A 16,711-nucleotide genomic window follows, 5' to 3' on the forward strand; every position below is an offset into this window, starting at 1 on the left:
GTTTTATAATGGGACTTTATAAACATTCTTCATACCTGAGCCACTCTATAATGGCATTTCCTTTCTTGCCTTTTCATTTGCTTAGCTTTGTGTGTATCTATTAATATAACTAATTCAACCCCAGATTCAGGCAGACTGAGAATCTCCTTTTGATTCATTTGAGCACATGGGTATTCTGTTAATTTCACTCTTTTTTCCTCAAAGACGTTTCTTCTGGGGTCCTCCTGCTTCCTGGTAATTCTAGGTCTGCTGCCTAATGGTGGTCTCAGGACTTGTCTTCACCATCATTCTGCAAGTTCCCCTTGCCTTTTCCTTTGGTGGATCCTGTATGTTTCACTTTTTTGGTTTATCTACTCGTTTGGTGGATCCGTTAACTTCCTGAGAAAAGCACATCAGAGGTAACATTTTTTTTTTTTAGAGTGAAAATACCTTTGTTTTCACTTTATTTTTGATGGATTGTTTTTTTCGGTATAGCATTATAGTTTGGAAGTAATATTTCCTAGATTTTTGTGGGTGTTTATTGATATCTAACTTCCAGAGTTTCCATTGGTAATCTGATGCCATGTGGAGTCCCAACCCTTTGCATAGGACCCATTTATCTTTTGAAAACGTTTTATCCCTTTCTGTCTTTACTTAATGTATTTTGGTGTGGAACCATCTCATTCCATATACTAGATACTCAAATGAGCTCTTTTATTTTGTCAACTCACGAACTTTGTTTCTGGGACTTTTTATTATATTCTTTGATAATTTCTTTCCATCCCAATTATTTTAAGTGTTCATTGTTTCTGGAGCTTCTGTTACTCAGATATTGAACTTTCTAGGCTGATCCTCTAATTTCTTTTCTCTCATTTTCTATCTCTTGGTCTTTTTCTTCTACTTTCTAGTCTTACTAAGTTTATCCTTAAACTTTTCTGTTGAAATTTTTACCTCTGCTGACTTCTGTAAAAATTCTTCCAGATATCATTTCTCTGAATAATTTAGAAAGTTTTTGTTATAGCTTCTTGCCTTGTTTTATGGATTTTATATTTTCTCTTATTTCTAAGGATATTTATTCTGGGCTTTTGGTCTTGTTTTTATTATTGTTTTCTTATTTAAAGTTTTCCACTATAACTTGTTTTTTCTGTTTCCTCTGAGTTCCTTTTTATCTGTTGTTGTTATCTTGGGCTTCCTCAAATGTCCAGTGATCCTTGGTTGTCCACATTTAAGAGTGAGGCTCTGGCTTCTCAACTGTTTATTTTACCATAGGGGGATCAGGAGGAATGCAGCCACTTCTTTAGCATTAGATGATTGCTCTATGTCAGCAGCTGCCCACCTTCCCTCAGGGTTTGAACAATTTCCCTAGTGAGGAATCATGTAGTCTTCAGCCCTGGGGAGAGTAAGACCTGCTGTCTGTGTTGTGAGAGCCAAGCAGGGTCACGGGGGAGAGCTCACCATTTAGTACCAGTTTCCTACAAGGTGTCACAGATCTACTCTTGGTAGTGGCTGCTGTTCTAGCTTGAAGAGCCTCTGATTAGTAAACTTCTGATTTTCTGCCATTGTCAGGGAGATGATTTGGGGTCTGATGATTTGGGTCTCCATAGCACTTTCCACGGCCGGACATACCCATTGCACAAAATGACTGCCAACAATCACCCTGAGCTGAACACAAGTGTCAGGCTTTGTTACAAACACCCTCTTTGCCTTAGTGACACAGTAGTCACTCTCAAAGCAAACCAGTAAGTGAAGTGGGAAGAAAGGAATCAATCAGAACTTACCACCTTGCACTGTGGCCGATTTTAGTTGTAGGTTTTTGTTTTCTTCCCTTTTATAGTAATACTTTGTAAGTGTGAATCTCCATAGCATAAAAAAATGGCACTTATGCTCCATAGACTGTACATTTGCAGAAAGATGTTTATGATTTAAAAGCCATTCTTTTCTCTTTGACTCTGCCTCTTTTAAAATTACTACTATTTCAAAGAAGTAAATTTAAGCCAAATGTGCTGTCTTAGAATAAGCAGAGATCTGTTAAGCAGATTTGCAACATTTGGTATGCAGTCTTTTAGTTTGAAGCCAAAGCTGACAAAGGGTGGTGATTTCTCTCTTAAGACTTGCTTCTGATGTTGATTAAGTTGGGGTTTTTTTCCCCTCCAATAAAATTTTGGGTCAGACTTGTTTGGGTAAATAAAATTTGATGTTGTTCTATGTGCCCCTTAGGGGGCGCCATAGTGCTTTTAAGGCTACATGTTTATGTCAACTTGGTGGTCTGGGAGAATGGGAATAGTGGCACCTTCAAAAGGGCCCTTCTCTTAATTCAGGTTCATCAAGAAATACTTGACTTTTATGGAATGCTTTACTTTTCTATTTTAAGAAAATATATTGTTTTTTATTTTCTTTAATTTTTTCAAGACAATGTAGTAAATACAATTTATAGTCTCATGCAGTTTAAGGCTTTAGTTTGAAACTCCTAATCAAAAGTCTTTTTTAAATAATTTTTGAGCACACATGTTTAAATCACCACAAAGAATAATCAAAGATAAATGGGGAAAAAAAAAAGACCCTGCCCACAAGAAACTTAGGAGGTAAAAATGTAAATACACACATGGCTAATATGTGTGTAATATAAACACAATGTATATTATGGCAGAAATGTTCAAAGAAAAGAGAAAGAGATTACTCCCAGTTAAGAATTCAGGAAAGGCTTTTTGAGCTAGATGAGAGTTGAGATGACCTATTGAAGAAGAAATAGCCATGGTTTGGAGTCTGAAGCACCAACCTAGAGCATGCAACTGAACTGGGGGCCAATCCACGTTGTCTAGTAGGTGGCTCCTTTTATCGTCCTATTGCTTTGCCACCTCTGCAGGTCCTTTAAGAAACAGCTACAGTTGAACAGGGGCTGGGTTGGGGCTCTCATTGTCCAGGGCCTTAGCTCTGTCCCCAGAGCGCAGTCCTCTGCCGGCCTGAGAGTATGGTCAGATGGAGTGCTGGTCACGGGACACAGGGTCTAGCCTTTGCATAAGCACCATCAGTTAGGAGGAGTCAAAGAGGGGGTCCTTCTGAACTTGTATCCAGTGATGTGTTTTCGCTTTAGCTTCCATGGTCCTCATTGGAGCTGAGACTACACATGTCCTAAGAGAATGATTAGGGCCTCCTTGTCTTGCCTCAGCTACTAGGCTAAATTTTACATATTAACCAGGTTGAAACTGATTAGAATCCAGATGGGCCTTATTCTAAAAAATAGGAATCTTATCAGAAGTGGAAGATTGGAATTATGTATAAATCATGGAACTATAAAATAATTTATTTTTTGATGTAATGGGCAATAATGATATTGATATATACATTTTTTTCCACCTTTAGCCTTTAGAGACTCGACTCATTTCAGAGACCTCATCTGTTTGCAAACCAGAACAGGTGGCCAAACAAATTGTTAAAGATGCCATAGTAAGTAAAATCTTTGTTGTGTTTTTTATACTATTTGTAGTTGTAGTACTACACTGCTGGAAAGATATTTGTCCAAAGACTTATTTCAAAACATAAATTATTATAATTTTTTAGTCAGATTCATTGTATCTAATATTGGACTCTACTTTTGTTCACTTTAAGATTTTATTGTTAGTAGGTTCCTGGAAACTAATTATATACTTTAACCTTAGGAACAGATTTACCAGTAAGGATGTCTGGGGACTTTGGTTATTTAAAAAGAAAATGAGGCCAGGTGTGGTGGCTCATGCCTGTAATCCCAGAGCTTTGGGAGGCCGAGGCAGGAAGATTGCTTTAAGCCAGGAGTTTGGGACCAGCCTGGGCAACATAGCAAGACCCCATCTCGACAAAAAATAAAAACATTAGCTAGGCATGGTGGCACGTGCCTGTGGTTCTAGCTACTTGAGAGGCTGAGGTGGAAGGATCACTTGAGCCCAGGACTTCGAGGCTGCAGTGAGCTATGGTTGTGCCACTACACTCCAGCCTGGGTGGGCAGGCTCTCCCACAAGACCTTGTCTCTAAAATAAAAAAAATTTTTTAAAAGAGATTTTTCTATAATATGTAAACACTATATATTTTATACTATATACTATATGTATATTGTTGCCTTCTTTCTTTTTTCCCCACAGTACTTTTAGTTTTAGATTATTTCAGATACCTTATTGCCAGGCTTCTTGTTTAAAGATTTTTCTTTCCACTTCCAGCTTCCCAGTATCATTTTCCAAAAAGTTAACTTATAAGAAAGCACGACCAGCTCACTGGATCCATCACCCGTCCTCCCAGCTGATGTGCTTTTTGGGCTACTAAGTTTACTTACAATCAAAAAGGGTATCTTTAGAAGCCATGTGCTATTTTGTAGAACAGCGTATGTGCCACATTCTTTTTTACAATCATCCTGGCAGTACTCTGTAAATGGTCAAAAAAAAAAAAAAAAAAAGAAATACAATCATCCTGTAACCCACATGCAGAAAAATATATGTTTATGAGGGGTGTCTGTAAACCACATTGAATTTGGAAAATCTTTAGGCCCATTGGAATGAGGGTGTAAGCACATGGCGGGTCAGCCCTGAAGTAGCCTGAGTACTATTGCATCAGGCTGGACTGAGCAGAGTAAAAGAAATACCAAACCCGTCACACAGGTGTGAAGGACTCTTCCCTGAGTACGCTAAAAGGCATAGGAAGATGGCACAAGTGGCTTGCGTGGAACTTTGTTTTTCCTGCTTATCTCAAATAAAAAGAAACACTCAATGTTTTTAATCATCCTCAGTAGCTCGTAGTGTTTTGGCAGGATTCATTTAATCTGGTGGTTTTCAAACCTTTTCTTTTCTTGACCACCGTACACTCTTAAAGGTTGTTGACAATCCCAGAGAACTTTATTTACACAGGTTATATTGATTGGTATTTGCCATATTAGAAATTGAAACTGTAATTTAAAAAAATATATTAATTTATTTAAAATGATAATAAACTGATTGCATTTTAATGTGACCTTTTTTTAAAACAAAAATTACTATTTTTCAAAACAAAAATTCAGTGACAGGAGTGGCATCTTTCACATTTTCACCAGTCTCTTTAAGGTCTGTGTTAATGGGAGACAGCTGGATTCACATAACTGCTTCTGCATTCAATCTGTTGTAATATGTTGTTGTGATTGAAGAATATGAAGGAAATCCAGCCCTACACAGATATGGAGTTGGACAAAGGAGGAGTATTTTACTAGGCTTTGTAGATCATTGTAGACATTCTTTTTTTGATATCAAACCCAAACTCAACAAATGGTAGTTTCTTAAAAGTTAGTTACAATATAGAATTGGAAACCACATCAATGAACTTTTTGTTCTCTGTTACATTAAATTCCATTAGTCTGCCTTGCACTTTGAATGGATCTTTTAACCATTCATGATTTTGTAACATTATGCATTAGTCATTTGGAAAATATGGGTTCACTGAATGACCAAAAAAAATTACATTCGTCAATATCAATGCTGGTTTCATCATAAAAGTCTGTATGTGTTGAGAAGCTGACAGTCTCACAATGGCAGAGTCTAGTTTTCACAAATCTTAATTTTTTCTTGAAAGCTCAGATTTTAACATTGACCACATGTGTGGCCAGTTGTTTTCCTAAAGCAGCAGGCTCACTTTATTATTTTCCACAAGTCTGCTATGTACGCAAGCAAGTCTGGAAAAAGCAGCAGGTTTAGCTCTTGACTTAAACAGTTGCACAAGGGCTTTTCTTCCAGGCGCCCATCATTCTTTGGTATGCAACTTGGCATAAGCGCTTTGTGCCTATTTCTCATTTGTCACACGAGGTATTAGCCTTTGGAACCCATGTCATCAAGGGTTGTGATTTAATAAAGTGACGAATTTTATTGCTTTATCAAGAACATTTTAAAACAAAACTGACACTTTTAATTTTTTAAAGATTTTTAGAAGTTGTATTTTCTTTATATTTTTATTTATTACTGCAAGCACATGTGGCAATAGAGGTGATGGTGACTACTAGTCCATTTTGGCAAGAACACTGAAATTTGTCCTAATGCTCCGCAGTTTTGCCTATCAGTACAATGTCACTCTGGTGAAAAATATCATTACTGTCTTAGGATTATTACGGCAATCATTTTGTCCTCAGGGACCTGCAGGGGCCCGTGGACTCACATTTTGAGAAGCACCTATTTACCAAGCCTGTGTATCCAGTTATGAGTTCTGATACTGTGCTTTGTTTCTGTCTTATTCCACCTAAAGTGAACAAACATACTGCATTATTTCTGATATGCTGAACTGATATCTTTCCATGTTACTGTGATTCCCTCTTTCTTTTTTCTTCCTTCTCTTTCAGCAAGGAAATTTTAACAGTTCCATTGGCTCAGATGGGTACATGCTCTCGGCCCTGACCTGTGGGATGGCTCCAGTAACTTCTATTACTGAAGGGCTTCAGCAGGTAAGTTCTGCCTGGGCCAGCAATCAGACAGACCGACACATGGGTGGACATGACACAAACTGCCTCTCACCAGACTTGATGGGAAAAGGACAAGGGAAGACTAAGTAACTTTACTTGAGAGTGTGAAGAATTTTTATGGAGCTATCAACTTTTCCTCTTTCTCTGCTAGGAATAAATAAATAGGAAATAGGTTAAAGTTATAACTTCAGGAATTTAGACTGGGAAGAAGTCTTCCGTGCTGGGCCTTGCAGATAGAAAGCTAAAATGCCATCTCTGCTGTTGAGGTGTTAATCTGGATTCTCATCTAAAAATCACTTCTCCAGAGTTTTGAAAAATGGAATCCTCCTCTGTCTGAAGTAGTTTAGAGGTGGCCTTGGTTAAAAGTACTGGGGTGTTAAACTGGACAACCTTTCCTAGGGGAGTCGGGTAACAGTACAAATCAAGGATTAAACACAGTTCCTACCCCTGTGGAATTTATTGTTTTATCCAAGACACAAAAGGTAATAGTAGTTCATTGATGGGTGAGGTGCTGAGTTTGCTCCTGGAAAATCAGATGTTAGGCAACCTCAGGGATCTTACGGTGTAGTGGGAAAGACTGACAACAAGGATGATAGTAGTAAAGTGTTATAAGAGTTTCATTAGAGGAATTGTTCTGGAAGGACAAAGCCGTGGGCTAGTTCATGACACCTACTAAATTCTGTGCAGTCGACCGTGATCAGACTAAGGCAAATGACTTAGTTGTTGGTTTTCCTCGGGTCTTTCCGAAGCCCTCTTTCCTTTTCACTCTGTAATATACCCATGATCTTGTCTTTCTCTCTTGGAGGTTGACACTGTATTAGATATAAACTCTTTGGGGACAGGTCCATGTCGCTCTTGTTTGCCATTGTACTTCTAGCAGCCAGCGCCTGGCACTCAGCAGAACTCTAGAACAACTGAGTAGAACAAATGCATGAATTCTTTTTTAAAAAAGTTTTTTATTGCTCTATCATATATTTTTGGGATACATGTGATATTTGATATTTGTATACAATGCATAATGATCAAATCAGGATACTTGGGGAAATCTATCACCTCGAACATTTATCTTTGAGTTGGTAACATTATAATTCTTCTCTTGTAGCTATTTTTAAATATACAATAAATTCCTGATACTATAATTTCCCTATTATACTGCCGAATTCTAAAACTTATTCCTTCTGACTTTATGTTTGTACTCCTAACCAACCTGTCTTTCCTCCCCTCCTGAATGGGTGAATTCTGCACATTCTCCATGGGCGATCCCATCCTTTCTCGTGACTTCCACTTCTACACAAATGATGCCAAGGATAAAACTCCAGCCCATAACTAGTGTCTGAACTCTAATTCTGCATAAACATTTATAGATATTTTAGATATTTTCCCTAGGAAGTGATGAAACATCTTCTATTCAGTGTGCATCCTGCTGCCTGCCTCATGCACCTCCTCCTCCTCCTCTGTCTGTCTCTGGGAACTGTGCTCACGTTCACACAGCGCCCAGCCACAAACTGGGGTATCATCCCCAACTCCCCTGCTTTTGTCCCTTATATCAGGGACCGTACCTCACCCCCATCACTCTATTTCTCCATTCTGTTTTCTACAATCCTGTTGCTGCTCCTGGATCTCAGGCCTGGGTCGCTGTAGTAACTTGCTCAAGTTGTACACTTTGCGAGCCAGAGTTTGTAAATGGGGTCCCAAGGGCCTGTAAAACAAGTTTTGTTTGGTCCATCTGGCATGAGAGTGTGTGTTCAAATAAAATAGTTTTAAAATTAGATTTTACATCAAAAAGTCCAGATTTTAGACTTTTCTTAGAAAACGAGAAGGTCTAGTAGCCCGGGGTCGCATTCTCACGTGGTAGTCATCAGTGGGCACAGGTGGCAGCTGCTCCCATGGGACAAGGCACAGCCCCCTCAATCACTGTGGTCTGTAGCCCCCTGCCCGGGCCCCTGGATGTGCTGGAGTGTGTCATCACGTGTTCCACACTGGTTTTTCTAAACTGCAAATCTACCTTGCTTGAAAGCCTTTCAGTGGCTCCCCAATACCAATACTGGGATGAAGCTTAAATTCTACTGCAGGGCACAAGCCCTCTAATCTCCTACCCACTTACCTTTAGGCCTCTTTTCTTTCTTTCACTACCCTTCCTCTTCTTTCTGGAACTTGATCTGTGGCCTACCAACTTCTAATATTCCTTCAGTTCTCACCTTTAAATGTTGCTTTTTCCAGACAACTCCAGGACTGGTGCTCTGAGGATATGGCGGTGGGGGTGGGGGTGGGGACCAAAGTGGTTTTTCTATTCTCTCACTAGACAATCAACACAGAAGGCTTCTGTGACCTCTGGTCACCAAGAAGTATGTGGGGATTTCTCCCTGACAACAGCCAATCAGTCAGTTCTGCACCAGTTGGATGTCCCATAATTCACTTCAATTCTGACACTGTCTACCTTGAAATAGAGCCAGATCCCACAGCTTAAGGGCCCAGCCCCACAAGACTGCCCTGCACCTGGGACACCAATCACAAGTAATAGGTGTCACCGATAATTCTGTCTGATCAGCTATGAATTGGGGTTTCTACAGTCCCTTCCTTGGGTTTGGTTAATTTGCTAGGATGGCTCACAGAACTCTGAGAAACACTTAATTGCATTCTCTGATTTGTTATAAAGGACATTACAGTGGATACAGATGAAGGGAGAGATGGGCCAGGCACGTAAGGAAGGGTGTGGAGCTTACGTGCCCTCTCTGGGCGTGCCCAGGAGCCTGGTGCAGAGCTGATGCCTTGGGGGACCGTGGCTTCCCCACCACAGTCATGCTGGGGAGTTGCCTCGGCTTCTCTTCAGTATTGGGTTCCCTGGTGCTTCTGTCTCGTGACATTGGCATTCTGTGTTGACCTTCTCATCTTGGTCGTTTACCTCTTCTGCTAGCTTTCTGAAAACAGGGCCTGGGAGGCAAATTTGTTGACCTTGCCTATTTGAAAATTTTTCTGTCTGTAGTTTTATGCCTTTTTAAAGTCCCATTTGGAGTTGTTCTAATGAGAGTCTTTTAGTGGAAAGAGTAAAGGTAAATGGATATGGGTAATTGCTGTCTTACCCCAGAAACCGGAATTGCCTTTTTACTCGATTGTCGTTACAGTCTGAGAATAAGTTCGTTGAAGGCAGGGACTGTGTATTTCTCACCACAGCTTTTCTGCACCTAGTATAGGGTCTCGCTTTTGTGTTCAGAACATACATGTTAAACTGAAAAGCCTTGATTGTAGTTTGGATATTTGGAATGCTGGAGTGGATCTTTCCTAGCTATGATAACCCTAAGACTACTAAGAATATGCATTTTGTTCTGTTTATGGTTTGAATGTACTAATTGGACAAATAGTTTACTATCCATCTGGCAGGCCCTGTGCTATACAGTGGTGCAGGGCACACATATTTTGTTCTTAGGGCTTACTGATGTTTACAAAATTTTTACTATACTTGTCCTTGGAGCAGATTAGAAGATGTCTTGGAAACTATTTATTAGGGACCTAAATACCTTAAAATGAACTATTGTATTGTACTCTTGGATGAGCTAAAATGTCTCTCTCTATCGTGCAGGTGGTCACCATGGGCCTTTTCCGCACCATTGCTTTGTTCTACCTTGGAAGTTTCGATAGCATAGTTCGCCGCTGCATGATGCAGAGAGAAAAATCTGAAATCACAGATAAAACTGCCTAATTCCTCCCCCTTGGAAGAAGACTGTTTCCAAATAATTTGAACATCTTGCTGCTAAATGGGACCCAATTTTTGGCCTATAGACACTTATGTATTGTTTCTGATTATGTGAGATTGGACCGGTGCTCTTCAGAAATATGGCTGCACGCAAGGAGATAGAAGCTCAACTCCAGACAATATCATTAATACTATGCAAATATGGAATAGGAGACCATTTGATCTTCTGGGCTTTGAGATGGAGAGGTGATGGTATGAGAACTAGTAGCATGTGATTAAGGTAAAGAACAGAATTCCAGAATGGTAATTTAACATTTTTTTTCTAATTATTTTTTACCCCCATAGAGATCTAGTCCAGAAAGGTACTTTATGGCAGCATAAGAAGTCTTGAGAATTTTTGTAACCTTCCATAAAAGGCAGTTTATGGGTTTCTGGGACTTTTTTTTTTAAGTTGGTATATTTTATTCAAGATTAGTTTTACTCATTGTCAGTGAGTCTGAATGTCACTGACACCTGTGCTGCTGGTGGCAACTCATGGCTTCTCTCTCTCTTTGATCCCATAAAGCCGCATGGGGGATGGGAGAGGGCGGTGCAGGTGGAAGATAATAAGGAGATAGATATTTTCCAGCAGGAAAAGCAGTATTTTCTTGTCTTCTTTAGGTTCGACTGCATAGGGAACTTTTCATTCTTCTCTCATGGAGAAAGGCAGCCTCCTTAAATGTTTTCTGAAGAGAAATAAAATCTTAGAAGCTTAAAAGTTTACAGTTTCCTCAATAGCCATGATGACCTGAAGTTCACCTATTCCAGTTTAGTGTCTACTTGTTCTTCCCATCTTCCTTTCCAATTTTGCTTACATTGCTTTAATATTTTTATAAAAAAAAAAAAAAAGGACAGAAAAAAGACCAGCTAAAATTTTTGACTTTTTAAATTAATTCATGAATTAATTAAAACAAACAACAAAGAAAAAAGTGTGACATTCTTTTCATAGCGTATATGTAGCTTTTATGAAAGGCTGATGATTGTATATTTAAATTTTACTCATTAAGAAAGATGAGGCTGATTTTGAAGATACTCATTTTTGAAATGAAATAATCACCTGTTCTTTCTGTGACTCTCCTACTGACCCTAACAACGTCATCTTCATACCATATGTTAAGGAAGCCCATGTATCACTCTAACCATATAGCCCTGGAAATCCTCTTGGCCCTGTGAATGTTGTTTCCAGGTTGTAGGATCTGTTGCTTACTTAGTGGATTTCTACAGCAAGTGCCTACGATGAGTTTTAGCAAACATTCCTTGTTTCATCCTGTTCGTTGTACACACTCACACACTCTCCTCTGACTTAAGAATAATTACCTTCGTCTTGATGTTTCTCCTCCACCTTGCATATACAGTAGCACATTCCAGTTCACTTTGGGGAGAAAAGACCTCTGCTTTTGAAGAAGAAACTTTTTTATTGTTTGAAAAAAAAAAACCAAAAAAACTATAACAATAAGATTGAAGACCTAAAAATTATAGCGAATCTTTTTTGCTCTTAAGTTTTTGAAGCTCTTGGTGACTTAATTGTTAAATAATAATTTGTGTAATGGCTTTAATCCATGGTATCCTTTTATCAGGATCTGAGAATGGCATATTTTAAACACTGACAAATACAGAAGAAATTATTATTTAATATATAAATTGCTTGGAATGACTTCATTACAGTCTACAGGGCTGGGTTGATGCCAAAATGGTTTCATGAATCTTTCAGTCTTACATAGCCAAAGTTCTCAAACTATATTGAGTTGCATTCTGCAGCCACTAACACATGATAATGGCTTTTCATAATTTGCAAAAAGCTATTACATTAATGTCTGGACATTTCTCAATTTTATTCTTTTCTCATAAATGTTCCTTGAATGTTGGCACCTTCTGCTGATCTGTATGAAAATCTACTCCTAGATGGGGTCTGATTTAATTAAATTAACTATTTAACCATAGTTATTTCAATATATATATTTTCATATTATCCTTAGAGAGAGTACTGTTCCCTCCAGGTAACCCACTGCCTAAACACATGTAAGAGCCCCTGTTCTGTAGTGGAATATGTTGCCCCTAACCCAGCATGAGAGCAGATTTGTAGAGCTAATGATGTTAGGCAAGGAGCTTCTTTATCAGAGATGTTAAAGGTCTACAGTCCCTTACCTAAAAAACTCAGAAATCTAAGTTGGCTGGTTTGGTTTTTCTAAATTTGATGCCATAATTCATTTGGTAGTAAAACCTGATTTAAATTGATGTGAGATTATTGTACTTTTTTATTTATGCCACTTCATGTGACTATTTGTTAATTTTACCAGAAGAAATATCAGTGGGTTTGATGACAGATATTTGGAGTTTCATAATATTCAAAATATGCTTAGATTACCTTTTTAAAATGCAAAAATTATGAATTCTGAAACACATCTGGCCCATGGGTTTTGGATAAGGGATTGTAGACATTTAAGAAGCATCGCACAATGGTCTGACTTCATTCAAAACATAAAAATATTACAAAGCAAATTATATTTTTAATCTTTTTTGGCTCAATTCTTGTACAACTTGTTTTTTGTGAGGGGAAGAAAACAAAACAAAACCCTGAGTCTGATTGTTAGGGAATCGATTATTATTATTATTTTTTTTAAGGATCACATTGATTCAGGACGTTCTACTGGACCTAGAAATGGATAAGTCTTTCCTGTGGCAGTAGAAGTTCAGTTATAATTCTGTTGGCTTTGTAAATGTGACCCTACAACAGATTATTATGTGAATTTCAGTTCAGAAGTGCCTGCTCTTTGGTTTGGTTGTACTATTTTATTATGTATTTGTAAGCATATTTATTTAGAAATTAACATCATTCAGCCATGGAAATTCTAAAATATGTTCAAGGACCCTTCATAATTAAAACATGTATAGAAAACAATCCTCATTTCTTTTTTAAAAAAACAAAATCATGAGAATTACTCTCTTCTGTATGTTATAAATCTTTATCTGGATCTGTTAAACCATATATTATTGATCCTTGCAAGTGAAACCTAGGGAGACTTTCTAATGTTTATATTATGAAAGAATTTTGGTAACAGTTGCTTCCGTTTGAATAATTATATGTCTTTTTCTTTGTAGAAGAAGGTAATACCATAATATTTTGCTGAATTATATCAACAGATTTAATTTTATTACATCATGTTATAATATAAACGTATTACTCATTTGAGGTCACTTTTAAATATTCGTACTTTTTGACATAAGATGCTTTGTATCTTTCTCATTTCCTTTAGTTCTAAGTAAGTCAGCTTTAAAAAGTACCTGCTAACCATAACTTTCCATGTTTCTGACTAAATTTTTCAGTTCAGATTATAGTTCAGTATGGTGACTATAAATTTGGTATTTTGAGGAGGAGATATAGTAGCTGTTATATTTTACACTTGCTTGATGTGACAACTCTAAAGACATTTTTAAATTGATAAAAGTGTACATGGCTATTTTGATACATATTAGAACTTGTGTTTGCTACTTTAGAAGCTTTTGTGGCAGAATTGTAACCTAACTTTCATATCTTGTATTTCTGAATCACAACAAAAAATAAATGGGGAATAAGCTTTTCAGATTTGAAAATTATTTTTCTGAGAATTTGCATTTTTAAGAGACCATTTAAGCAAAACATAAATGTCTTCTATAATGTTATCCTTACTTTCTATCCTAAGCATTTCACCAGGCCTGATTTTTATCCTTTTTTAGGAATAGGAATTATTATTTTTGGAGTACTTAGTATTCTGAGCTCTTGTTTCAAATATGTTCTGTTCGTGTGAACTATGATGTGGGATTTATGAGTTTAAGAAATGTGGAATTTAGTAAAATTCCTAAGTAATTATGTTTTCCATACAAATAGATTTCTCATACTTTAAATTAAACCTGCGTATTCCAACAATGAAATATCTTCTAGAGCCTGATGGGCAGCAAATGATACAAGACTGATAAGTAAAAGGACATACCTTATTATTTATGAGTTTTTAAATAGAAGCATTTTGGCATGTTGAGAAGAGATTTCTTGAACATCTTGGTTTGCAGGTTAAACTTTCTTTACATTTGAGCAATGAATAGCATGGGATAGTCCTATAATTTTTATGTTTGGATGTTAAAAAGAAAATTATTTTTTTATTTCTGTTCCACTTCTGATTTTATAACCGCCATTTTTCTCATTCAACATGTATTTGTTGAGCAGCAATTTTGAGCTCTGTATTAGGCACTGGAGATATAATTCCATATAAATAATTTGTCCCTTTCTCATGGCAATTAACATTTGTTTCCTCACCCTCCCTCGCCCCACTTTCATCCCTCTGGTGGCTCTTCTGTGTCCTTACAAGTCTTCCTGGAGAAAGAAGAACCACTCCCCCTTCCCTTCTTCAGCTTGGAGCCTCTGAATTTTAGGCCCCAAATATCTGAATGCTAAGCACTGTTCTAAGCTGGGAATTCACCAAGGAAAAATATGGTCTCTGCCCCCAAATAGTTTATAATCTAGTGAGAAAAACATATGCCAGAAATTACACTGTGATCCGAGAATAGCTATAATTAAGATATCATAACTAACACTGAACACTTAACAGGTGCCAGTTGGTCACTGTTGGGAGTGCGTTACATGTTTTAACTCATTGAAATCATACACTAACCCTAAGAGTAGTACTATTTATAGCTCCATGTTATAAATGAAGGAATAGGAACAGAGGGGTTAAATAACTAGCTGAAGGTCACAGCTACTAAGTGATGGAGCCAGGATTCAAACTCCTGCTTTGGTTTTTTAGCTTCTAGGCTCTGTACTAAACATCTTCTAGCTGCACAGATCAAATCCTAAGACTGCCTGGGAAAGTCAGGGATGGTTGCACAGAGGAAGTTCTTGAGCTGTCACTTGAGGAATGAGTATGAATTTGCCAGGTGAAAGGGTTGGGTGCATTTCAGGGAGACCAGCAGAAAGGCAGAAGATGTGAGGAATTGTGGCATTTTCCAGAAACCACAAAAAGTTAATATAGCTGCAAGAAGGGAAAGAGAAGCCTGAGGCTTGGGCCAGATCATGCCCTCAGAAGAGGTGAGATTTTAGCTTTTAAATAACTTTAAGCAGAAATATGAAATAGCTAGAGTCTAGCTTTTGAAAAGTCATGGTACCCCCCGGAATTCAGTTCTAATGTTGCTGAGTCCTTAGTCCTTCGGGTAAAAAGCTCATTAGTTTGAAAAATACCATATTTGATACATATTGTTATGAGTTGAGTCACCCAAATAGATGTTGAAATCCTAACTCCCAGTACCTGTGAATGTGGCCCTATTTGGAAATAGGGTCTGTAAAGATGTAATCAAGTCACGATGAGGTTATTAGGGTGGGCCCTTATCCAATATGACTGGTGACCTTGTAAGAATAGGAGAAGACAGAGCCACACAGGAAGAATGCCATGTCACAGCAGAGGCATAGATTAGAGATGTAACTGCAAGCCAAAGAATATCAAGGATTGCTGGCCACTCCCGAAAGCTAGGAAGAAAGAGACAAGGGAAGGATTCTACCCAGTGCTTCAGAGGGATCATGGCCCTGCTAGCACCTTGATTTTGGATTTCTAGCCTCCAGAACTGTGAGAGAATAAATGTCTTTTGTTTTAAGCCACTCAGTTTGTGGTCCTTTGTCATGGCAGCCCTAGGAAACAAACATATTAACCTTGATTTTTCTAATTGTGTTCATTAGCAATTAATATATGGGAGATACTGTGCTCTGTGGTAAATAGCATAAGAGAATAAAAGTTATTGCACATAATAATGTAAATTCTTCCCATATCCCATTTGATACTATGGTGTTAAACCTCATTTGGTTCTATTAGTGCAGTTTCAATCCAACCAGAGCAGTATGCATTTGAAATATACAAGACAAGTTCCTACGCTTAGTTTATTTCACTTTAAATGCCAAGTTATTAATTTGAAAGGAAGAAAAATCATCACAAGTTAAGTTTCCTATGCTTTCCATTGTAAACCAAAAATAAATGTTATTTACCCACTATTAAACTTTCACAACAGAATGATTTATTTGTGGTCCACTGCCCAGTTTCAAAGGTTGTTGCTTAATTATTCTGAATATTTTTTAAGATTAGTACCCACCATAAATTAGTTAGGTGGGTTTCTAAATTAAATGAAAGCTTTTTGGTTTACATTTGATAAAAAGAGTTTCCTGATTATGACAAGAATGATCTGAGAGCTGACAACTTGGATGTGATCACTTACAGCAGAAGATGGATTCTGAAGCACAAATGAATTGGGAACAGTGCACTTGGGCCTTATATAATGCTTGTCTACATCGTATTCAAACCATTTGAGAGAGCGTGGCACTATTCAACAGAAGAGTCCACCATGTAGAAGGGACTTGAAATTGGAAACTAGCATTTTGGATTGCTTATTTAAGCCTTGTGAGATGTTATTTTTTAAGCAGTTCACATTTTTCTTTTATGTAAGTTATACGGACTACTTGTTTTTACTCTCTGTAGTCAGTTCATTTTGTTTATGGATTTATTTCTGCTTCCATTTGAAGTCATGGTTTATATTTTTAACCTAAAATAAAT

At 37.6% G+C, this 16,711-nt stretch overlaps 1 protein-coding gene across 1 annotated transcript in view; it reads left to right on the forward strand.

Moving 5' to 3' along the window:
* Positions 1-13,731, forward strand: part of KDSR (3-ketodihydrosphingosine reductase) — a 36,797-nt gene extending 23,066 nt beyond the window's left edge. The window contains exons 8-10 of the mRNA XM_012774468.3: positions 3,340-3,423; positions 6,299-6,400; positions 9,996-13,731. Of these exons, the coding sequence (XP_012629922.2) occupies positions 3,340-3,423; positions 6,299-6,400; positions 9,996-10,115 (306 nt within the window). The 3' untranslated portion in view covers positions 10,116-13,731. The remainder of the gene's footprint in view (positions 1-3,339; positions 3,424-6,298; positions 6,401-9,995) is intronic.
* Positions 13,732-16,711: the final 2,980 nt, after the last annotated feature.

This window comes from Microcebus murinus, chromosome 17, assembly GCF_040939455.1.
Source record: "Microcebus murinus isolate Inina chromosome 17, M.murinus_Inina_mat1.0, whole genome shotgun sequence".
NCBI classification, from domain to species: domain Eukaryota; kingdom Metazoa; phylum Chordata; class Mammalia; order Primates; family Cheirogaleidae; genus Microcebus; species Microcebus murinus.